The following is a 24,263-nucleotide window of genomic DNA, read 5'->3' on the forward strand; positions in this document are numbered from 1 at the left end:
CTTCGAACTTGTGCGATCCGCCTGTCTCTGCCTCCCAAGCGCGGGGATTACAAGTGTGCGCTGCCACGCCTGGCCCTAGAAAATCTTTTTTTTCATCCCCTTTACTTTCATTCTATGTGTCACTTTACCAGTGAGATGAGTCTCTTGTAGGCAATATATAGTTGAGCATGTTTTTATCCCTGCACCCAGTCAATGCCTGTTAAATGGGAAATCTAACCCATTCACCTTCGAGGTTATTGACAGGTAACAATGGACTTATCATTTCATTATTGTTTGGTTGATTTCTATATCGTTTGTTCCTTTATTTCTCTTTTTTCTTTTTTGGCTTATTGGTTTTCTGCAGTGATAAGGTGTGATTTCTTTCTCTTTATCATTTGTGCATCTACTCTGCTAGTAACTGTTATAGTTTGTGTGTTTTCATAAGAGTAGTTCTTGTTATTTTGCTCCCAGACGTAGGAATCCCTTAAGCATCTCTACTAAGGCTGGCATCTCTACTAAGCATCTCTACTAAGCATCTCTACTAAGTATCTAAGAGCTCCTTCCCTTTGCTTGTCTGAGGAAGACAGCATTTTTTCCTTCACTTCTGAAGATCTGCCTCAATGAAATAGTATATTTACCCTAGCAGATTTTTCTCTCAACAATCTGAATATTCCATCCCATTCTAGCCTGCCATGAAAAGGTTCTACGAAAAATGTTGGGATATGTATAAAATGGAATTTTACTCAGCCATTAAAAAAAACCTCAATTACATCATTTTCAGGGAAATGGATGGAACTGGAGGACATTATGCTAAGTGAGATTAGTCAGTCACAAAAAATAAGAAATCAGATGTTTTCCCTAATATGTGAAAGCTAAGGAGAAATGGGTCATAGGAGGAACTCTAGATGAAAAAGGAAATCCTATAGAGGAGCAAACAAGACAACCTAAAGGAGAAGAAAGGAGGGGGGAAGAGGAAAATCTCTAAAACACACAATGTACTTAAACATATAGAAGTCAACCACTAAGCCAAGCAAGGGAGGGAGGGACGGGGAGGGAATGGGGTGGGAATTGGGTAGGGGTTAAATCAGTGATGTGTACATGTATGTACACACAAGTTTTTTTTTACCCCCATATGATGTGTGAATATAATGCACCAATAAAAAATAAAAAAAATAAAAAAATAAAAAAGATGTGTGAAAGTAAAAAAAAAAAAAAGAAAAATGTTATTTGTTTAATGGGAATTCCCTTATATTTGACCAGATGTTCTTCTTGTGTTGCTTTTAAAATCATCTCTTTGACTTTTGACAGCTTGATTACAATGTGTCTTGGAGAAGACCTCTTTGGTATGAATCTGAGATCCTTTGATAAGACTTGAGAATTTTTAGCTACTAGTTTGTTAAATAGATTTTCTGTGCCTGTCTCCATTTCCCCCACCCTGTTCCTGTAGATTCTCTTCTTTTTCAATTTGGCCTTCAGTTCCTGCTTTCAAGTTCAGAAATCCTATTTTCTATTCTGTTTAGTCTTGGTTGTGGCCCTCAATTATATTTCTATTTCATTCATTTAATTTTTCATCTGTAAGATTTCTGTTTGGTTCTCTCTTGTTTTATTTTTATTTTTTTGTAGAATTGGGAATTGAACCCAGAAAAATTTTTACCCCTAAGATACACCTCTAATCTCCTTCCAATTTTTTAAATTTTGAAACAGACTGTTATGGTTTGGATATAGAATGCTCCCTAGGAAAGCTCATGTATTGGCAATGCAAAAAAAAAAATGTTCAGAGGTGAAACAATTGAATCACAAAAGTTCTAATCTCATCAGTGGATAAACTCACAGATAGATAAACAAGTTTGATGGAATCATTAGATGGTAATGCAGGCTGGAGGAGGTGTGACCTTGGGGACAGTATCTCCTTCACCCCCTCCCCTGGTTAACGCTCTGCTTTCAGCTGTCATAATGTGAGAGCAGTGTCCCTCCCCATGTACCCTGCCACAATCACCTATGACTTATGCCTTGGAGCTAGCTCTACGGACCAAAATCTCTGAAACTGTGAGTCCCAAGAAACCTTTCTTCCTCTAAGTTGTGCTAGCGGGCATTTAGATCACAAGAGTGAGAATGCTGACTGAAACAATGGGTCTTGTCAAGTTACCATGCACCGGCCTTGAACCCATGATCCTCCCATCTCACCCCTCGCCCCAGATACTGGGATTACTGATGTGCATTACCAAGCTCAGCTTGGTCCCTCTTGATAATATCTATTTCTTTGCTAACATTCTCATTCAGATCATGAGTTGTTTTATTTCATTGAATTAGTCTATATTTCCTTGTATCTTCTATCTCTTGATCTTTCTTAAGATCATTATTTTGAATTCCTTCCGGCATGTCCACAGCCCAGTTGTGGGTAGGTGATGGGGACGGGGGTCAGGAGACTGCGGCTGCAAGGCTCTGGTGCCCAAAGCAGGACAGAGGACAGACGCTGCAGGAGCCCAAGTCAGCGAGACCTGGTGCCTAAGGATGTGGCAAGAGAAGGGAGGTGGAGGGGAAGACAGGGCTCAACCTGCACTGCCCTGTCTGGCCAAATGGGGTGAAGTACATTTAAATGAATGAAAATCAGAGGAATCTAAACTTTGCTTCCCGTTTCACTAGCTCTTTTCAAGTGCTGGAGGTGAGTGTGTGGGCAAACCCTGAGGGCCTGTGGCTAGGCACTGCAACCTCCCAAAGACACAGCCCTCCCTGAAGCTCTCCAGACAAAGCTGGCGGCTCACTCCTGCCCTGGGTGACCACAACAAGGTGCACACAGAGGTAGCGTCCATTTAAACGCAAGACTTTCTCACAACCATGGCCCTGCCTCCTCAAGTACACAGAGCAGGAGCAGAGCTGTCTTAGCTTTATTGAGGCACGGATCCTAAAGTCCACTGAGATGCTGCAAAACTATGAATCGGCCAATCAAACTGAAATCTCCACCTGGCTGTCCTATTCTGTCCCCACAGGACTCTGGCAATTCTTAAGAGACAAATGAACGGCACAGTTATACCCAGAAAATTAATCATGCGTGATTTCTCTGAGGTCCCAAATTACATCAAATTTGATCGACTGCTTATCAAGACAGTAGCTTTTTGGCAACACCCTGCAGAACAAAACGGGGCGGGGGGGTTATGAGAGAGGCTTGCTTGTAAGGCCATATCTGGATGCACACAGGGATTGCCTGGCAGAGGAAGGATGGAGGGCTGCTGCTGGGGACGGGCCCCATCCTAAATCTTGGAGACCACAGGCCGGTTTTTGACCTCGTTTTCCAGCCACGTGATGAGGATTTGATTCAGTTCAGCGGGCCTAGAAGGAAGACAAAGGGCAGCCCACGCTGTCTGACGGTCACCCCGAGCCTCAGTGGAGCCACGCGAGGGGCTGAGCCAGGCAGACTGGAGCCTGAACAGGGAATCCTGACCCACTTCCACCCAGGATGGCCCCCATCTTCTTACTTCTCCATCTGTGTCCAGTGCCCACAATTCTTGATATGTCCCCTTTTCAGGTGGGGGATCTGGAAAAAGAAATCCAGAAAGGCAAGTGGCAGAATGCAAACGGATCTCACGGTAGAATATAGATCTTCAAATGGTCTTTGGAAGGGGGTATTGGAGATTGAACCCAGGGGTGTTCCACCTCCAAGCTATGCCCTCAGCCTTTAAAAAAAAAATTTTTTTTTTTTTGTGGCACTGTAGATTGAATCCAGGGGCATTCTACCTTTGAGCTATACTCCCAGCCCTATTTTATTTTTATTTTGAAACAGGGTCTCGCTAGGTTGATAAGAGCCTTGCTACTTGCTGAGGCTGTCCTCGAACCTGTCTTAGCCTTCCAAGTACTGGCATTACAAGCATGTGCCAACATGCCTGGCTCTTTTTATTTTGAATTTTGAAACAGGGTCTAAGTTGCTGAGGCTGTCCTTGAGCCTTCGATCCTCCTATCTCAGTCTCCTAAGTACTGGGGTTATTATTGGCTCCTTTTCAGAAAACAACAGCAACAACAACAACAACAAAAACAAAACAAAACAAAAAAAAAAAACAACAAACACAAAACTCTCAGTGCCCCTCCGGGTGTTTCCCCTGTTCATTTATCATTAGCCAGTGCCCCTCAACTGCACCGAGCCTTGGCTGTGCCCCCTGGGAGAGTCTAGCATCCCCCATTCTGGGGAGCGGCACCACCATCTCTGGGAATCTATGGGTCGGCGTGAGGAACTGCAGAGGCCACCCTGGGAGGGTCGCTGTCCTCTCTGCCCCCTGTAGGCCACTCCCAGAGAAACTGCATCATTTAGAAAGGAATGGGGAATGGAGAGCCATGTCAGCAAGGGCAAGGAGAGCCAGTCAAGAGAAGGCCGGTGCCGTCCTCCAAGAGGCCCTAAGGGCAGGGCCTCAGGACTACCCCAGATATCTGGCGAGACAGGTGTGTCTTCACTGCCATCTCCCCTCTGGGCCCCATCCGCTCGCCCAGGACCCACTTGTGGCCCTGCAGGGCCGCTCCCTCACCCAGTCTTCCATGTGCTTGGACATCTCGGGTGTCAGCACGACGTCCTTCTCTGCTGTTACCATTAGGGCTGGTACCAGGATCTGGGGAGGAGAAGAGGCAGCAGGACCGGCGGCACTCCTCCACCAGACCCCTCTGTGCCTGGGCAGGGGCCATGCCACGCTCTCATGCAGGGATGGCGGAGGGAGTGTCCACTATTGATTCCCCAAAAAAGACCCTCACTACGACACTGAGGAATGAGGAACCAGACTCAGAGATGAGACCAAACTGCGACACAAGGAGAGGCTGAAGTCCCTCTGAGAACACACGACTCTCCACTGCTGCCCCGCCTGGGCTCCCTGGATGAACCTGGATGCACCCCTGCCTGTCCCCAGTGCCACCCCCACTATCCCAAGGGTGTATATCCTGGCTTCCCAGAGGGGAGTCTGTCCCAGACCCCAGAGAAAAGGGAGGGAGCGAGGGCAGGCCTGTCCCAGGTCCTGGTGTGTGTGTGTGTGTGTGTGTGTGTGTGTGTGTGTGTGTGTCTCCTGGTTAGGGAGGCCGCCGCACTCACCTTCCTTCCTGAGCCTTTGCAGCCCCAACGCCAGTTCCTGTCTATGTTCCGATACCAGTTTAGGGGGCCCCTGGGGGTGGATCGGAGAGTCAACATAGGGACCTGAGCCGGCCACCCATGGAGAGCGCAGGAGGGCAGGGCCGGCCTCAAGTCCTGCCAAGCTTGCTCAGTGGATGCAGCCAGAGGGCCAGGGCCAACAACCCCAGGGGCCTTGGGACCTGTTAGGGCTGGGGGCTGCTGAGGACAGGAGCTCATCCGCCCTCCCTACCCAGAGGCCCTCCCTAGTGCAGGAGACCCACAGACAAGGGGCAAGGAGCTGGTGCAAGGGCACCGAAGAAGGTGCATTTTAGTTTTCCCTTTGTTTCATTTATATGGGTTTTTCTGTTTTTCTTTTCTTTTTTTTTTTTTTTTTTTTTTGGAGGTATTGGGGATGGAACCCAGGGGCATTCTACTTCCGAGCTACACCCCCAGCCCTATTTTTTATTCTTTATTGGAAACAGTGTCTCACTGAGTTGTAAAGGGCCTCACTAAGTAGCTGAGGCTGTCCTTGAGCCTTGATCCTCCTGTCTCAGCCTCCCAAATGCTGGGATTACAAGTGTGCGTCACCATGCCTAGCTGGTTTTTCTGTTGATCAGAAACAGAGCTGCCACCTGATTCTCAGAGGAGTTATGACTGAAAATTATTTAAAGCCTCTGACCTGCAAGGAGTCATAAAGATAGCCAGCTGAGCTATCCCCACCTCGGTTGATTAATAGGAGGCGGTGAGCCTCTGAGGCTGGAGGTGTTCAGACAGGGGCTGGCCTGGCACTCACGGGGCTGCGGTGGAGGGGAAGTAGGCCCCCATCTTGAGAGGCAGAGTCCCTCTCCACCCACCGGCCCTCCCCTGCATCCAGGGCACCATTTCCTCTTTACCTGAAGCCAGACTTCTTGAACTGTTGCACATAGAACTGGATTTCCTCCTCGGTGACAATCTTGCTGAGTCCAGGGCCCTCCGGGGTCTTCACAAAGAGCCCTCCTGCAAAAGCCACTCGTTCCTTCTCCCGTTGGCAGACACCCAGGCTTTCGGGTGGGCATTCCCAGCCTAGGCTGCCCCAGGCACCTCTTCGCCCCCTCGGAGCACCTGTACTCTCTTCTTCACCCTCACGGAGCCATCTCCTCTACAGCTTGAGCCTGAGACCCACCGTCTTCCAGAGCCCAGCAGTGCCCCATATAGGCCTCGACCTCGCTGGCTAAACCTCTGCTGGATGGCTGAATGAATTCTGTCCCTTTTTTTTTTCTTTTTGCAGTACTGGGGATGGAACCCAGGGGCATCCTACCTCCAAGCTACACCTCTAGCCCTATTTTTCATTCTTTATTTGGAAACAGGGTCTCACTGAATTGCAAAGGGTCTAAGTAGCTGAGACTGGCTGTGAACCGCGATCTTCCTGTCTCAGCCTCCCAAATGCTAGGATAACAAGTGTGCGCCACCATGCCTGGCTTGAATTCTGTCCCTTCTGAGACCTCCCCACTGCCATTCTTGGAATTCACACAAAGCCTGCTTTCCTGGGAAGAATGCCCAGGCCAGGAGCTTGTCTCCACCCCCCCCCCCAAACCTCCCAACCTCCCGCGGGGCACTCAGTGTGGAGCCCCGCCTTGTCTTCAGGGGTCTCCTGGTGTGGGGACAGAGTCATTTCCAACGTTGCTGCCTGCGTGGGTGGGTGGCGGGCCCCGGGCCCCTGTACGGCCTCACAAAGCTTCGCGGTGCAGGCACCGGCTGTCCCAGCCGCTGTGCCACATGTGGCAGGGTCAGTGGCCGGCTGCCAACCTGTGGCCGGTCAGTGCTCCCGCCCCACTGTGTGCGCCGTGCCTGCTGTCCTCCCTCCACTGCCGCCGCTCTGCCTCCCTAGGGCAGCCGCTCTGCATATCCGTGGCACTCAGCTCTCGCCTCACGAAGGGCGAGCACAGAACATTTGAGGAATGAATGAATGGGCCTATGAACTAATGAGTGACTTGTGAAAGCCCACAGGAAGGCAGGGACGGGGATAATCTTAGAGGAGAAGGCCTCTGGGGCCGGGGAGTCCGAGCCGGGCTCTGGCCGAGCCAACCCTCTGCGGCCCAGTTTCGTCTCTGTGCCATCGAGGGCCTCAGGACCCTGGCTGGGAAGCTCCGCGGAGCAGCAGGGCCAAGCCCAGCGTCTGCTGCACACAGCTGGTGCTCAGGCAAGTGGCGGCTCTTCAATATTCATAAAGTACAGTGAGTCACGGCGAGGACACAGTGCAGGGAAAGAGATAAGGTTCTGCGGGCAGCGCTGGGTGGGGCTGCAGGACCAGCTCTGCTCTGAGCCCCGCTCCATCTGCCCACAGTATCCACCCCACCCCAGTCAACAGCGAAGGTCTTCGTGGGGAGCTGCCAGGGCCAGAGCGTGGCACCCAGGGGAGGAAGTGTTGGTGGGTGATGGCGGAAGAGACAGTGAGCCTGCAGCCTGGGCGAGGACTGTCCCTGCCAAGCTCTAAAAGTCCTCCAAGACCCAACTGCTTAAGATCTTAAGATCAACGCCTTAAGATCTCCCTACCAGGTAGAGCCTGAGGCCGTGTGGTCAGGCCTGTGGGGTGGGTGAGCTCCCTGCACCCTGCAGGGGCCTCTCAGGGCCAAAGCTCAGGACCCGAAGGCAGGCTCTGGGCTTCTGCCAAAGCAGTGCAAGGAGACACATTCACAGCGTGCCGCTGCTGCGGCCCCGCGGCCCCTACTCTCCTCGGAATGTCTCTTACCCATTTCACGGACTTTCTGCACCACCACAAGACCCTGTGGGAAGAAGCATTGGGAAGGACGTCAGAAGCCGAGGAGAGCGAGAAAACCGACGTAGGCCACCTGAAAGCGCCGTCCCGGCAGGGCCTGGCCATGGCAGCCCTCCTCGGACCCTCAGCGTGGGACACCAAGCCCTGGGAGGACCCGACACGGTGCTGTTTTTTTTTTTTTTCCCTCTACATAGATACCTAGGATAAAGATGAATTCATAAATGGGGCATAGACCTATGTTCATAGCAGCACAATTTGTAATAGCCAAAATATGGAACCAACCCAGACCACCATCAACAGATCAATGGATAGCAAAACTGTGGGAAATACACACAATGGAATTCTATTCAGCCATAAAGAAGAACAAAATTATATCATTTGCAAGAAGATGGAAAGCCCTGGAGAACATTATGTTAAGTGAGATCAGCCAAGCACAGAAGGAAAAGGTACATATGTTTCCTCTAATATGCCCAAACTAGGAAACACAAAGGATACCAGCGGGACTCCAGATAATGGAGGGGAAATACCAGCAAAGTTTGAATGGAAAGATAGGAGAGGAGGAAGGCTGATCTTGATTAATGAGGGTCTACATCTGAACATGTGTAAAATTATGAATAAGACATGGTTAGCCTGGACAACCACTGGTGGGAGGGGGGAAGGGAAAACAGGGGCGGGGGGAGAGGGCACCAAATGTAGTTTAAATGTATACCATTTATGTTCAATTAAAAAATTGTTAAAAAAAAAAGTTAGCCACAACTAAGACTAAAAGAGAATAGTTATAACAATACTGTAATGAAAGCTCTATAGACATGAGGCTTCAGGAAGGAACGGCTCAAGTAAAGTTCTGTCCGTCCATGAAGGTTTCACCGCAATCTCACTAACTGCAGGGAGAGGGAGGGCAGGGAGAGGAGCAGGTGAGATGACAGGGACACACCGAGTGCTGTGCACAAGCGTGGATGGCTCACTTCGAACCTCACTACGACGTTTAATTACAACGCAGCGATCAAAGGATAAGAAATAAGTTATGTGCATGTAGCATCTCGCCTGCTCTCTCAACATGAGAGACAGACATGGTTCACCTCCAAGGTGGCGCAAGGTGAGGTTTCCCCACACGGCTGCAAATGATGCACAATTTAAAACTCGCGGATTAGCTCTAGAATATTCCATACATGATTTTTGGACCATGGTTGACCAAGGATAACTGAAGCCAAGGAAAGCACGATGGCAGATAAGGGGAAGAACGCTAACACAAACACACCCAAGCCCCCAAGGGGCAAAGGGTCTCCCAGGAGTCCAGGAAAGGAGGTGAGGGCCCAGCGTGGTGGCGCACGCGTGTAATCCCAGCATTCGGGAGGCTGAGACCGGAGGATTGCGGCGTGGACAGCCTCAGCAACTTAGCGAGGCCCTCCACAACTTAGTGAGACACCATTTCAAATTAAAAAGAATAAAAACTAGGGCAGGAGGTGTGGCTTGGAGGTCAAATGCCCCTGGGTTCCATCCCCAGACCCGGAAAAAAAAAAAAAAAAAAGGAGGCGAAGGCCGAGCTCTGGACCACGGCTGCTCTAGGCGCTTGCAGATCTTGGTAAGGTCAAGTCTGGGTTTTTCAACCAATGGGAGCAGGAGATGAGGCCTCCAGCCCCCAGCAGGTGGAGAGTTGAAGATGAGATTCTCCCTGGCCTTCCACAGTCAGTCCAGGAAATCTGGAACCCTTGGTGTGCTAGTTAAGGAATGGACAGGAAAAACAAGAAAACCAAAAAGAAAACAAAAACAAAACCCCCACAAACTACCCATCACAATGGAGATCTATCAAAGGAGTTTGTCTGTTTCAGTTTGGGATTAGGGGGAAACCAAAGAGAATTCCCCTAAAATTCATAGCTAGTGAGACCACTAGCCTTCGCAAGTACGTGCACCGGAGTCTACATTGTCTGCATGATCTGGAAACCCTGAGATTTAAACAGCAACACGAAGAACAAAGTGGGCCTGGGCCGGCGAGGCCAGGAGGATGCTCGGCAGAGACAATGCTGAGGCCCTCGGGAGGGCCAGCATCTCCAATCTAGACCCAAGAGGTTGGCACGGATGCGTGGTGCTGAAGATGAGCTCAGAAGCCACAATTACCAACTCACGCACACAGCAAAAAGCAACATATGCGACAAGCAATAGAATAAGACTCTCAGAAACATCAAATTATAACAGTGAGGGAGAATAAAGAGTGAGTGTGTTTAAAATGGTTAAAGATAAAAGAGAAGGAGCTGAAATAAGAAGAGAACAAAACTCTATCAAAAGAAATTGGATTTGAAACAGAACCAAAAAAACTTTCACAAATTAAAAGAAAGATGTGCATTAAAGTTAAAAAGAGACTCGAAAGAAGGGTAAATGCCATATAGTAGGTATCAAAATTTCTAAAACAATTGCCCAAACACAACTAATTGTACAGGAGGGTAAATCCGAGGGCAGATTTCTTGAAAGCAACAACAGAAGATATTTATAGATTCAGATAAACCATTCTTCAAAATTAAAAGCAAAACTAAAGATATCTTCAAGCCAAAATACCTTGATTTTCACCAACAGACATATATTGAGGAAACAATGAAAGGAGGTCTTTCAGGAAGAAAGAAACGGCTCAGTATGAGTACGAGAGACCCACGAAGTGATCAGGAAAGGACCTAGAAAACACGGGAACCTCTAGGCAGGTGCCGAGGGTTCATGAAACAGCAGAACCACCACTGCTGCAGATAGGAGGGTGTGGGTTTGGCGCTAACACATTTTCAAGTCCTGTGGGTGTTCAAGAGAGCCTTAGGGACAGCAGTTAACTGCGGACTTGGCTACCTCAAGAATGCACAGGAAAACAGTAACAGCGATAACAGTCTAATCTCCAAACTCTCACTATCATTAAAACAAACAAACAAACAACTGTTTGGCCTCCTGTGACAGGGAGGACGTGACTTTTCTCCATTAACAAGGGGACAGGAGAGCGGGGATCCCCACCACCCTGAGGAGGAAGTTAAATATGAGAAGGCCAAATGGCCTACTCCCAGCCCCGCAGCACCCAGGCACCCCTTCCTTCAGGGCGGCCCCCCTGCCCCCACCCCCGCCCCTCACCTCATCACTCGCTCTGAAGAAGCTTTTGAAAGTCCGACTCAGGTTCTGTTCCAGTTCAGCCTCAGCCACTCCCTGCAACCACAGAGAAAGCAATGCAGGACCCCTGCCCCCACCCCGAAAGCCTGGGAACCGCACCCCTCCGCCATCTGACCGGAAGCAAGAAGCCCTAGTTTCACCTGTATTGCATTCATTTGAATTTTCCTTCTGAAACACATGCTTCTGTAAATGACTAAAACAAGACACAAGATGCTAACGGTGGTACCCAAGGGAGGTGGGTAAACAGATGCGGCTTCCGTTACAGTTTCCCAAATTCCTCCTAGGAGAATGTGTTCCTCCTATTGATCCCTCCAAAGGGATGGGGAAAGGGGCTGGTGGGGCAGAAGTGGGCCCAGGAGTCTGACTGAGCCCGAAGCCAGAGGCTATGAGCCCGAGGCCGTCCATCCACACATCAACAGCTTCAAACCCAACTCCTTCGATTCAGACCCAAATTATTTCCGACTGCCAGCCTGCCAGCGGGCTGTACTCCTGAGGATAGGGCAGTTAACTTCCACTGTTAAAGAGCCGGGACACATCCTTTGTGGTGACAAATTGCCAGGCTCTTCTCTGCTTCTTGGACTGGTATTACATACAATTGCTTAGCCCGTGCAAGGCTAAGCAGCCCTCCGCACCGCGGGCCCTGGTTGTGGGGCCGCAGGGACGGTGGGTGCAGAGGGAAGGAAGGGCGTGGGGTGGCAACGCCTGCCCCTTTCTCTTCCACCTCCTGTTTCCTTTTTCTCTTTCTCACCCTTTTGAATGTAACATTCAGAGGATACTTATCTACTGCAAAAAAAGAGATACTGTGTAAAGTGGTCGGGGGAGAGGGGATTGACTGTTAAAAATATATTTAAATGTCAGAAATATTTGGACCCTACTACGTTCGCATATAGTCATCAGTACCAATTTCAATACTATGTACAGGGTGTGGGGGAGGCGGGTGGGAGCCAGAGGGAAACACACCAAGTGCTGCGTGCATGGACGTTCCCAGCACCCCGAATCCCATTATCATGTGTTATTAAAATGCACCAACAAAAATAGCATTCAGACCTAAATTCTTACAGACTGTCAGGCTGCCAAGGGGCTAAATTCCTAAGGAGAGAGCAGTTAATTTCCACTGTTAAAGAGCAACGGCATTTGAAGTGGTGATGCTTGCAGAGTTAATACTCATCGAGTCATCCAGCAAATGGGAATATACCTTCCAGAATGGGGCAGTTCCTTGGGGGATATAGGTGAGGCCAAGCTCTACAGACTTCGGGATTCTTGGGAGGACTGGCAGGTAGCCAATACCCGGAGATAAAAGCAGCTGCCCTGAAGACGGCAGTCTGTTTGCACTCAAGGCGAGAGACCTGAGCTGGACCAGGAGGATGGCACAGGATTCGGTGGGGGCTTGAGAGGGAACGACACTCCGGCTTGAGGGGGAAAGGCGGGAAAGCGGAGGGACGTGCTTAATCCAGGGGTAAATATTCTGCAAGATGAGAGAATCTTTCTAACAAGATAGCCAGGGATCTTCCACAGCACTTGGCGTGCGCAGGCACTTTTCTAAAGGAACCCTAACTTTTGTCAGATCCTTAATAATGCAGAAGAGGCATGGGGTTACTGTATGGACTGGCTGTGCCGCTGCCCCAGGTGCGGTGCTGCGAGTCGGTGGTGCAAGGTGCAGACCCTCGGGCTTCTGCGTTTAGCCAGCATCCCCTAGTTGACTGCACCCCGGGAGCCTGGGACGAACTTGCCAAGGTGCAGAGGGGTCGTGCGCCACCCAGCAGACACCAGCTGGCCCTGAGTGCCCATAAGCCCCTGCGTCCCAAGCCCCCTGCGTCGAGGCTGCACCAGGTGCACAGTGTCTTGTCACCGCCAAGAGTGACCTCGGCTACAGCTGACAAACTGGACAGAGACCACAGGATTGTATCTACCCAGAAACAAAACCAACGCACCCTACCCAAAAGATACGCGGGACACACCTGTGGGTAAACATCTGTCTCTACAAACGCCTGCACACGAAATTGGGAGAGATGGCCATCCCACCAGATGCACAGGGTGCACCGGGGATGCGAGGAGCAGGAGGAAGCCCGCCCCAAGGCTGTGGCTTCACACACCCCTGCTTTCTTGCCCCTCCCCTTCCCATGCATCTAGCCTGTGTTGGGTACCTACTATCCCCTTGCCCCTGGCGTTTTTGTAAAAATAAAAATAAAATACAGTGTGTGCATCTCATTTAAAAGAAATGGGATGGTGAAGGGCCAGATCAAAAATAGATAATTCAGGTACAATTTGACAACTTTAAGGATATAGGTGCTACTACTAATAACAATCACCATGCATAGCATGACTCCCACACAGGAGGCATGGGAAGAATCAACAATTCTCTAATCCTTACAGAATCCCCATTTACAGATGAGAAAACCAAGGCTCTGGGGTATAAGTTTCCCAGCTAGAAGTGTCAGTACTGGGACCTGAAAGCAGGGGTGTTGGATTTTAAAGTCCATCCTTTAACTCTGGGCTTCAGAGCACAAGAGGCGCCCCTGTCTAGCTGGGCAGACGGGACATCTGTCACTGGTCTGTGGGACTCACACATGTGTTCTGTTGTACATTAGAGTCTGCCTGCACCAGCTGGGCACATTCCCAAAGTCCAAACGCTCTTATCTCCCGCTCTCTGGCCTTCATCCTCACCCCATCCTCCTGTCAGTCTGATGGACTCTTATGTGGGTGGACAGATTTATTTACCTTTGTACTCTTTGCTTTTCTACCGACCCTTTGGCATCTGTTTGCTTTTCTATGGCCTGTTGAGGACAAAGCCCTGTCCAGGCCCTGCGGTTCCTTCCAACCACCTAAATGGGTCCCTGAGCTCACGAGCAATCGAAGCTTCTGGGCTGGGCTTGGCTCTCCATAAATAAGAACCATGACCGACCAGGACACGCAGGCTGACCGGGCCTCGCATCGATCGTGTACAATGTACGGCCTTCCAGAGCTATTTCTCACCCTGGCATCGTCACGCTGCAGAAGGCCACCGTCAATTCTTCACTGTAATTGAATCTCATAAACCAGTGGGCATCATAATTAACCAGGCAACATGGCTTTCATTGGAAAATCTTCAACCCCAGATCCAGCGCTGCCCTGTGATAAAATGCCTCCTTCCTCCATGCTCCTGGGGTGCAGATTCAGAGTCCTCACGGGGAGTGAGGAACAGGACAAAACAGGGTTCCGCTCAACACAGGCGACTCAGGGCCATGGGTCACTGCATTGCTTCATAGATGTGACTTTAGCATCCTCCTTTTTGGAAACATACATTCAGCCCCTAGCTACTCCAGGGCCAGTCACATATGCTGCCCAAATTAAGATGGGTCCCTGCCCTCAAGGTGCCAGGAGGGCACATTCACAGCTCTCAGGGATCAAGAAGAGCAGAGTTATTAGTGGGGGGAGGAAGACGGGACTTCCTGGAGAAGGCGGGACTTCCTGGGAAAGCAGTATTTGGGAGAGATGTTGAAGGCCAGGAGGTGGGCGAGCCGAGCTCCAGCTCCTTAGTGTGTGGCTTGTTTGCTGGGGGTAGCGTTGAGGAAGGATCTTTATCACTCCTGCGCAGCTGACGCAGGATCTGCTCTGAGTGAACCCCAGTCATAACTGGCAGCGATACCCCATCATGCCCGCCACCCGCAGTCCAGGGGCTGTCTTTGAAAGACATCTTTGTGGCACACGGGCTGACCCCAAGAAGGCTCCCCCACTCTCCCAGCACACCTGGGTCTACTGTAGGACTTTTTGGCCTTGGTGGAGATAACCAGAAAGCTCAGTTCTCAGTGAGCTGAGAGCTCCCCGATGGGGCCAAGAGTTGTTGCCACCGAGACAGATGGATTTCTCCAGCCTGCCAGCCAGGAAGCAAGCAGAGCCAAGCATGCGCTTGGTCCTCCACTCCACAATTTCAGTGAGGTAGGATGACCAGCATGGCACCGCCCCTCTCCTCCCATGTCCCCGCCATCCCAAACACAGGCACACACAGGACTGTGCCTCCCCCAAGGTCCCGGCTGAGCTCTGCAGACAGTCGCACCCAGCACGTCTGTAAAGTCATTTCTGGCTAATGCCACAGGTAACTAAAGGGGACGGAGATAACCCAACAGACACCGAGAGAGAGAGGAGGGCTGGAAGGACGATGATGCTGGCCTCATGGTTCTCGGCACCCCACACTTACCGGTTCCTGGAAGTAGAGCTGGTAATCAAAAACCGGGTTGGCTTTGATGAGCTCCATGGTAGGCACCTTGGGATTTACCGGCATGAAGGGAGTGTTCAAACTAGCCACTGCCCTGCAGAACAAGGGGCACCAAGACAGGGCTGTAAGAAGACAGCGGGCACACACCGGAAAGGACCCAGCATGTCAAACTGACGCCTGGGGTGGGAAATTTATACATCCACAGTCTCATGTCAGCAGGATGTGAGCCGATGGGATTAGAACTCAGATTAAAAAAAAAAAATTATAGCCCAGTGGTTTTTTTTTTCTTTTCCCTGTGGTACTGGGGATGGAACCCAGGGGCATTATTCTACCTCTGAGCTACACCCCCAGCCTTATTTTTTATTTTTTATTTGGAAATAGGGTCTTACTGAGTTGCAAAGGGCCTCACTAAGTAGCTGAGGCTGGCAGCGAACCACGATCCTCCTGTCTCAGCCTCCCCAAATGCTGAGATTATAAGCGTGCGCCACCACGCCCAGCTTATAGCCCAGTGTTCTATTCTTCTTAGTCAACTGCAGCATTTCTTCACTTGCCTGCCCCCCCCCACACACACACACCATATCGAGACTGATAAGACTATGTAGATACTCGGATTTCTCTAGTTTTAAAAATGTATTCATTTCTTTTTTTTCCCCTTCCTTCATCTTTTAACTGTGTAGAGTATAATTCTATGTTATATACTAGGGAAGGGAAAATATAAAACAAATGAAATATGCATCTCTCCCAAAGAGCTTATCAATTAATAGGTAGCTAGGCACATGACCATATTATGAGACAAACGATGGGTTATAAGAATCACACAAAATACCATGAAGATTCAAAGGAGACAAAGAATGGCTGAGTTTGGACATCATGAAGGCCTTTCCCCTCTTCCTTCCTTTCTTTCCTTCCTTATACTGGGTATTGAACCCAGGGGAATTCTACCTCCAAGCTACATCCTCACCTTTTTTATCTTTTATTTTGAAACAGGGTCTCACTAAGTTCCTGAGGCTGGCCTCAGTTTGTGATCCTCCTGCCTCTGCACCCCAAGGACTAGGATTACAGGTATGCTCCATCACACCCAGCGTTTGAACTTGGCTTATGAGGCTGGAGAGTGTGGACAAAATATCTGCGAGGGAACATGAAGGGGTAGCACGGGCAAGTTCCGGGAGCCGGGCAAGCTCGCGGCTGTGTGGGGTGGAGTAAGGAGACTGTGGTTAGAAGCTGAGCATTTCACAGAGTGTCTTGAGAGAGAAAACGAGAAAGGGAAGTGGGAGAGGGACGGGAAGGGCTCTGAGTCTGGGCCTGATGTAGAAAACCATGAGGGCTTCAGAGATGAGGGGAAAGCGGTTCAAAGTCACAGGCAGCGAGGCTCGTGGAGCAGAGACGGAGCGTGCGGACGCACATCAAGAGCCCAGGGCACAGGGATCCGGCCTGCCGCCGCCGGCACCTGCCGCCCCAGAGGGAGTGAGACCACAAGAGACGGCTGGCAGCAGGGCCGCTAGGAGAGGATTCCATGGCTCCTCCTAACATGGGTGAGTTTTCCCCCAGGAGCACAAAAGAAATAATCAGCAAGGAGCAATGAGGCTCGGGCAGTGCTGGTCAACAAATACATAAAATATACTGTGGGCTCCAAATGGAACTTCAAACGTTCTCCTAGCCACTATGCGAGAGTAAAAAGAAACGGGTGGGATTAACATTCATATTTAGCCCAACAGAGCTATCATATTATAATTCAACATGTAATCAATATTAAACATCATTAGTGAGACAGTTCACATTTTTTTAGATGACGGCCTTGAAACCTGGCGGTGTTTTCCATGTATAATAATCTCAATTTAGACCGGCCACATTCCAAGTGTTCAGAAGCCACGTGACTACATGGCTGCCATACTGGATGGTAAGGATTAGGGTATAAAATAAATTATAGGCTTCTAAAATGTTAAAGTAGTGAGCTTATTTTCAGCATTACTGAAATCACAAGTCAAGAAATTCTATCTTTTGCTAAATACTTGAAGATATGGTTTTCTTTTTAATCATTCACATAGTTTACTCCCTACATTAAATAAATTTGTCATTACCGATGAGATGATAATATATAAATGCTACTGCCAACTGCATTAAGATTAGAGAAAAGCTAAGCCACAGCCTCCTGTGAGAGCAGAATCTCCAGGTGGTTGGCAGAGAAAGGAAGGGCACAAAGGAGTATTCTTGAGCAGACAAGTGAGTAGCCCTGAATTATAATAGCCCTGTAGCTTATCGACGTCATCAACACAGTCTGAAATAACAAGGCTGGGTCCACCATGGACAGAAAGTCTTTCGCGCCCTGGGAGGTCTTGGCTGCCTCCTCCCTCCCAGGCTGCAGTGGCAATCTGCCTCGGGACACAGGTGTAGGAGCAACCACTGCCGGGCCAAGCGTGGACATGCTGGAAACAGAACAAGGAGGAGAGAAACTGGGAAGCTGGGCGCACCGAGGTGTCTCAGATCTGGTATCATTTGGTATCAAAAATGGGTTTTTAAGCTGGGCGTGGTGGTGCACGCTTGTAATCCCCGCGCTTGGGAGGCTGAGACAGGAGAATCGCACGGGTTCAAAGCCAGCCTCAGCTACTTAGTGAGGCTTTCAGAAACTTAGTGAGACCCTGTTTCCAAATAAAAATGTAAAAAAGGTCTGGGAGTATAGCCCGGAGGTAGAAGCTTCTGGGTTCCACCCCCAGTACCACCAAAAAAAAAAAAAAGAAGTTTTGCCCATGTTAATTGTTTTTAAGAAAAACAAGGCAGAGACCAGATGCTTATTTACTATTTCCTTTTGTTCATTTCACAAAAGCACATAATACACCAATGGAACATTTCAGTTAACCTTTTTTTTTTCTCTTTTGATTTTGTGGTACTGGGGGTGGAGCCCAGGGGCTTTTCTACTTCCTGGCTATACTCCCAGACCTATTTTATACTTGATTTGGAAAGAGGGTCTCAGTAAGTTGCTGAGAGCCTCACTAAATAGCTGAGGCTGGCTTCAAACCTATGCAGGCCTCCTGTCTCAGCCTCCCAAGTGCTGGGATTATAAGCGTGCGCCACCACGCCTGGCTTAACCTGATTCTTAAAACCAAGGCCATTACGGTTAGATATAGAATGTCCCCTGAAGAGCTCCTGTATTGACGCTCAGAGCTGACATAGTCACGAGGATTCCACTGTCATCAGACAAACCCACTGTAATGGATTTACTGGGCTGTAACCGGGCAGCTGGGCTGGGGCTGGAGAAGGCAGGTCCCTGGGTGTGGCCTTAAGGACTGTGTTTTGTCTTTGAATCCTCTTGCTTGTGAGCACTCTAGCTTCTGGCCTCCATGATGTGAGAGCAGAGCCCTTGATCTTCCTCTTTGCCTCCAGCTGCAAACCCTGAGCTCTGCAGACCCCGGCCTCGCATTGATTGAACTCCAGAATCTCCAAAAAACTGTAAGCAGATGTCTTCCTTCCTCTAAGTTGTGTGGCCGGTTGTTCTGGATCATAGCAGTGCCAATGGTGGCTGGCACAAAGCTCTTATTTCCAGTTTGAATGAAGGAGAGAGACAGAGGAGAAAGGAGAGCAAGAGCAGGAGTGAGAGACCAGCCAGCAGAACAAGAGCTCAAAAGCTTTAGGAAATGTTTGACTGGTTTTGGTCTTTGATGTAACCTTACCATGTGAGCAGTGGTTGGGGTGGAACAGAATTCTCGGGTGGTTCTGTTCCTATAAACTTAGTCATATAGTCGTGGGGTGAGCTGGAGAAATGCAAATGGCTGCTGAGGATATTTAACTTGCTGAGAGAGCAAATGGCTGGTCTTGACTGCCCCTGCCAGCTCAAATGGGATGTGGCCACCACGGCCATCCCACTCTCTGTGTGTAAAGCCCGTCATTGGGAAGCCCCTGCTGGATCCTGGAATGCTCCTCTGATGGTGATTCTGAGCGGCTTGATGGGATCACGAGGCGCTGTGCTAGCAGCAGGTGTGTAGAGCACCTCGTGGGCCATCTACCTGGAGAGGGGCTCTTACCGCTGCCTCGGGGTTGATGAGATGGAGGTCTCAGAGGCAAGGTGATCTGTCACGGAGCCACTTCAGGGCAGGACCGAAGGCCATGCTTCCTGACGCTAGTGCAGAGTTGAACTCTCCTGGTGCTTAGTTCTGAGACCCCAACGCCCCACCCTCCCCATTCCTCTGGAGTCAGCCATGGCCCTCTTGCATTCCCACCGCCCCGGGGCCCTCCATGGTTTGACTCATTGCCCGTAACTGGGACAGATGCTGCCTCCTGAGACACGCTTATCAGTCCCTCCTTGTGCGCACGTCAATGGCGCCAAAGAGCTGAGCAGTCGCCCTCCCGGGTCACCACTGGGTGGAAGGTCTGGGGGACGCTCTCCTCTTGTTCAGTTCAGTCTGACCACACGCTCGCCGCACATGGCCTGCTCACCTCACTCTCTCAGGATAGAAGAGAGCCATGTTCCACACCAGCACGCCGGCCCAGTCATGGCCGATGAACACCGCCTGAGGGATCCCCTAGAGAAGGAGGGAAAAAGGGACCGCTGTGGCGGGCTTCTGGAATGTGCTGCCGCTCGAGAGCCAAAGGCTTCTCCCTGGTGAGCGCAGGGACGCCAAGACATCCCCTCTCCCCAAGCCTCCACCCCAGTGTTACCAGCCCCGCACACCCCTTGTCAAACGGCCTTTCAAATTTTCTCAGAAGACCAAGGCCACCGGCCATGCGTTTACCTTCTCTCAATCGTATTTTCTTTTGCTTTTTTCTCCTTTCTCTCTTAAAAGGTGCAGAACTTCCCTCCCCATGTCCCATGCCCGTCTTTCCTCACTTATGATTCTATCCCCACTCGTCTGAGGGCTCCCCTCCCTTCATTAGCCACAAGGAGTTCAGAAGCACCTTCCATCTCCTCTGTCCCGTTTGCTCTGCTGCTGACAGCAGAGGTTCCCCTGGACCGAGCACCTACTGTAACCAGAACCAAGCTAGGTGTTCACATCCGTTACCCGGAGTCCTTCCAATACCCGTCAATACCCACTCTACACGCAGGAAGAAGGCTGCAGCGGTTAGGTGGCCTGCCTCAGGGCCACGCAGACGGTAAGTGGTGAGAGGAGGTAGGATAGAAGAAATTCAAGAAATAGGCAGAAAGGAGAGAAACGGGGAAGGAAAGAGGGGACTGTAGCTTTAAATCTAAAGGCTTCGTGGTCATCCTACCTCCACTCCCAGGCCTGAATTCTTAAGGATCCAATAAATCTGAAAGTGCTGTAGATTCAGATAATTTGTGCCTAGATACCTCGTTAGCATACATAATATATTTCTAGTCTGAATAAAAGAAGCCTAAAGAAAAATATTGTTCAAAACTTCTGATATGGACTTCCGGGAAGATGGCGACCGAGAAAAGCGGGGCTTAAGAGCCCCGCTAACAACCAAACTCCATTACCACAAAATCAGCGCCTTTCATAGCCAGAAAACACCATCACCAGAGAAACAAAAAAATCACCAGGCTCCAGAGAGAAAGCGGTCTGAGAACAGAGCTCAGAGCCACAGAGGAGATACACCGGACTCACGCCCGAGGACGCGGCAGCAGCGCCATACTGCCGGCAGCAGCGGCGAATTCACCGGACGGCTACAGCAAGCCGAGGTGAGCCGCTGCGGAACAGCCAGGCGGGATTTTTCAGCGCATCTAAAGCTCCCAGTGGCTGAGCTCAGCACACGCTGCAAGAACTCTGAGTGGAATTCAAAACCAAGAAGAAATAAGCCAGCCTCACGGCCGAGGGCGTAGCAGCGGCGCCATATTGCCACCGGTGGTAGCAGCAGCGAATTCAACAAGTCCAGTACAGCTACATCTGCGTACTCAAGAACAGTGAGTCAAATTGCGGGCCACAGAGGAGAAATCCCAGTACTGTACTCCCTGGGACTTGACCCAGTGGGGGAGTGGCGGTGGCAGAGATATCACACCATAGGAAAACGTACAACCTGGCACCCCCATAGTCTAAAGCAGCCTCTATCGACTCCCTGGGTCGGAGACTCTGTGATACAACCCAGTAAAGGAGTAGTGGGGTCTGAGATACTACAGACTCGAGATCCAGAGCACCTTAAGTGAAGTCATAGTGACCCAAGGGAAGAACCCAGAGAAGGCACAAACTTCCAAAATCATGGGAAAGAGGAATAACACTGGAACAATGAATGCCCACAACCCCACAACATCAGAACCCGATAAAACAGAAAATCAGAGATTTCTAGAAGATCAAATCAGGAAAATAACTGTAGAAATAATAGAGATGTTTCAAAAAGAATTCAGAGAGAGCCAAAAAGAGATAAAGGATGCAATTAATGAAGTAAAGGCCTCAATTCAAAGCACAAACAACTGATTAGACCACATGGAGAACAGAATCTTGCTCTTAGAAGATGATCATTCCAAAAATGAACGCACAGTTTCTAATCTAGAAAAAAATATCCGACAGCAGGAATCTGACATTGAAGAAATATGGGCCCATTTTAAGAGAGCTAACCTAAGAATAATTGGAATAGAGGAGGGAGAAGAAAGTGATACCAAAGGGGTCAACAATCTCTTCAAGGAAGTAATAGCAGAAAATTTTCCAAACATAGAGCAAGAGGTTGATACACAGATCCAGGAAACTTATAGAACTCCCTTTAGACAGGATCGGAGAAGAGGATCCCCACGCCACATAATTGTCAAAATGACCAATGTGGAAGCCAAGCAGAGAATCTTGAAGGCAACAAAAACAAAGGGCCAAGTGACATTCAGAGGCAAACCAATTAGAATCACTCCAGACTTCCCAAACCAAGTCATGAGAGCCAGAAGGGCTTGGAGTAACATATTCCAAACTCTGAAAGAAAACAACTTCCAGCCAAAAATTTCCTACCCAGCAAAACTTTCTTTCAAATTAGATGGAGAAATAAGAAGCTTCCACAACAAACAGAAACTGAAGGAATTTATGTCTTCAAAACCAGCGCTAGAGAAAATACTCAAAGAGATTAACTACAAAGAAGAAATAGGTAACACACACCAGAACCAGAGAAACAAGATTTTCCGTCCAACAGACAACTAAGATTGGTTATCTGTGGAGATTCATTATATATGTTAGTCTTTTACCTATCTCTAAATGGTATTGTTTGCCTTTATTGTTGTTAATTTTTAGAATTTCTAGTTGGAATATTAATATACCTTCAGATATAGCATTTGGAAATATTTTATCCAATTCTATTAGTAACTTCTAACTCTGTTTACATTGTCTTTGGATATACAATTTTTTATTTTTTAGGGAGTTTGTATACTCTTCTGTTGCCTGTGCCATTGAAATCATATCCAAGAAATCACTGCCAATTTCAATGTTGTGAGGTTTTATGACCCAGATTTTCTTCTAAAAGTTTATAGTCTTAAGATTTATATTTAGGTCTTTTATCTATTTTGAGTTAATATTTGTATATGGGATTAGGTAAGGGTCCAATTTTATTCTTTTCCAAGTAAGTATTATTTTTCAACAATATTTAGTTAAAAGATTATTATTTCCACCACCAAATGTTCGTGGAAACCTTGTCAAAAATAACTTGATAATATAGGGAAGAATTTAGCTCTAGGCTTGTATTTAACTCCAATGGTTTATATATCTGCCTTTAGAACAGTACTACACTGTTTCAATTATTGTAGCTTTATATGGTTTGAAATCAGAAAATATATATCTTCTAGCTTTGTTCTTTTTCAAGATCGTTTTGGGTATCTAGAATCCATATTCCATATTAGGATAGATTTTTTTCTGAAAAATAAATATATAAATATATGATAGTTTCACCTAAAAAAAATAGAAAAAAAAATTCTCTGGTAAGAAAGAAAGCAAAAAGAAATATTGAAATGTTATCTTTAAGTCATCAAAAGCTTGGTATCAGACAAATGAAACTGTTATGTGAGATTATCATTGTTAATTTTGGATAAATTGCTATAATACTAGATGTTAACCACTAAGCCAAGCATGGGAAGGAGGGATGGGGAGGGAATGGGGTGGGGATCGGGTGGGGGCTGACTGGACGATGTGTGCATGTATGTCTACAAAAGTTTGTATCCCACTATGATGTATGAATACAGTGCACCAATAAAATAAATAAATAAATAATTAAAAAAAAACCCTTCTGATATGGATAGAGTTCGAGAGCTGTCTATTAAGTAGAAAACGTCAACCCAAAGATTCTGAGAAGAACCAGAGCGCCCTGACCTGCTCTGTGCTGCAGAGAACGGAGCTCATTAAGCTGATGCCCCCACACACTTCTCACGGTCACTGTTTACAAAGTCTTCTACCAGGGAGGAGCCATGAACCCCAGATGTGGGCCTCACTTTGGACATGGCCTGCATTCTCCCTTGAATGTGCTTTTTTAAAGAAATCTCTGTCTCTGACCCACTTGTGCTGAAAGGCTTTTCCGTCACACAAGACAAGGACCTCACCCATCCTGAGCCCCAACCCTTCACTGAACCAGCCCTTCTCCCGTGACACAACCACATTTTGGGGCCAGGTTCCCCAGCCTAAAGTAAGCCAGGCTCTGCCCTCTAGCTCGCTGCTGCCCCGGCTGGCCACCTCGGGGCCCTGGGACCCTCCCCGCCTCCCCTCCCCCTTGGAAGGCACTTCCTGGATGCAGGTCCGGCCATGCTCTGCTCGCATGCACCTTCGGGCTCTTTGCAGTGGTGTATCCCAGTCGCCTCCCTAAGACCCTTCTGAAGTCCCTGCAGCCTGGCTTCTTCTCAGTGCCACCTTGCTCTAAGGGCTGTTGGTCACCAGCGATGGTGGCGCATGGGCGTCCCTGTTCTCATACTACCAAGTATTCTGCAGAATCAGACGCTTCCTTGGCCACGCCCTCCCCATGGCTTCCATGGCTCTGGGATTTCTAGACTCCGGCACCTCTGGCTCTGTTCCCTCGACCTCCTAACACAGAGGAGTACTTCACAGCTTGGCTCTCAGGACCCTCTTGAATAGGCGCCATCCAAAGGTCATTCAACTACCACCCCAGGGGTAGATGCCCTCCTTTCCTGCAGATCCTAGCAATGGCCTGGCCAGGGATGAACACCTGACCCCAGTGACCTGCAGCACCTAGTCCCTCTTTCCCCCCGCCAGGGACCGTCTCAGCCA

The 24,263-nt window shown here is 49.0% G+C and overlaps 1 protein-coding gene across 2 annotated transcripts in view; it reads right to left on the bottom strand.

Moving 5' to 3' along the window:
• Positions 1 to 3,227: 3,227 nt before the first annotated feature.
• Positions 3,228 to 24,263, bottom strand: part of EPHX2 (epoxide hydrolase 2) — a gene marked incomplete at both ends in the record, with an annotated part of 48,363 nt that continues 27,327 nt past the window's right edge. Inside the window, 9 exons of one of the 2 annotated variants that reach the window (XM_080710669.1) lie at positions 3,228 to 3,306; positions 3,453 to 3,511; positions 4,491 to 4,571; positions 5,042 to 5,111; positions 5,953 to 6,055; positions 7,788 to 7,821; positions 10,914 to 10,985; positions 15,124 to 15,235; positions 19,570 to 19,655. In XM_080710669.1, the coding sequence (XP_080566795.1) occupies positions 3,228 to 3,306; positions 3,453 to 3,511; positions 4,491 to 4,571; positions 5,042 to 5,111; positions 5,953 to 6,055; positions 7,788 to 7,821; positions 10,914 to 10,985; positions 15,124 to 15,235; positions 19,570 to 19,655 (696 nt within the window). Of the gene's footprint in view, positions 3,307 to 3,452; positions 3,512 to 4,490; positions 4,572 to 5,041; positions 5,112 to 5,952; positions 6,078 to 7,787; positions 7,822 to 10,913; positions 10,986 to 15,123; positions 15,236 to 19,569; positions 19,656 to 24,263 lie in introns of both variants that reach the window. The other variant, XM_080710670.1, reaches the window with a different exon arrangement.

This window comes from Muscardinus avellanarius (assembly GCF_963383645.1).
Source record: "Muscardinus avellanarius genome assembly, chromosome: 14".
NCBI classification, from domain to species: domain Eukaryota; kingdom Metazoa; phylum Chordata; class Mammalia; order Rodentia; family Gliridae; genus Muscardinus; species Muscardinus avellanarius.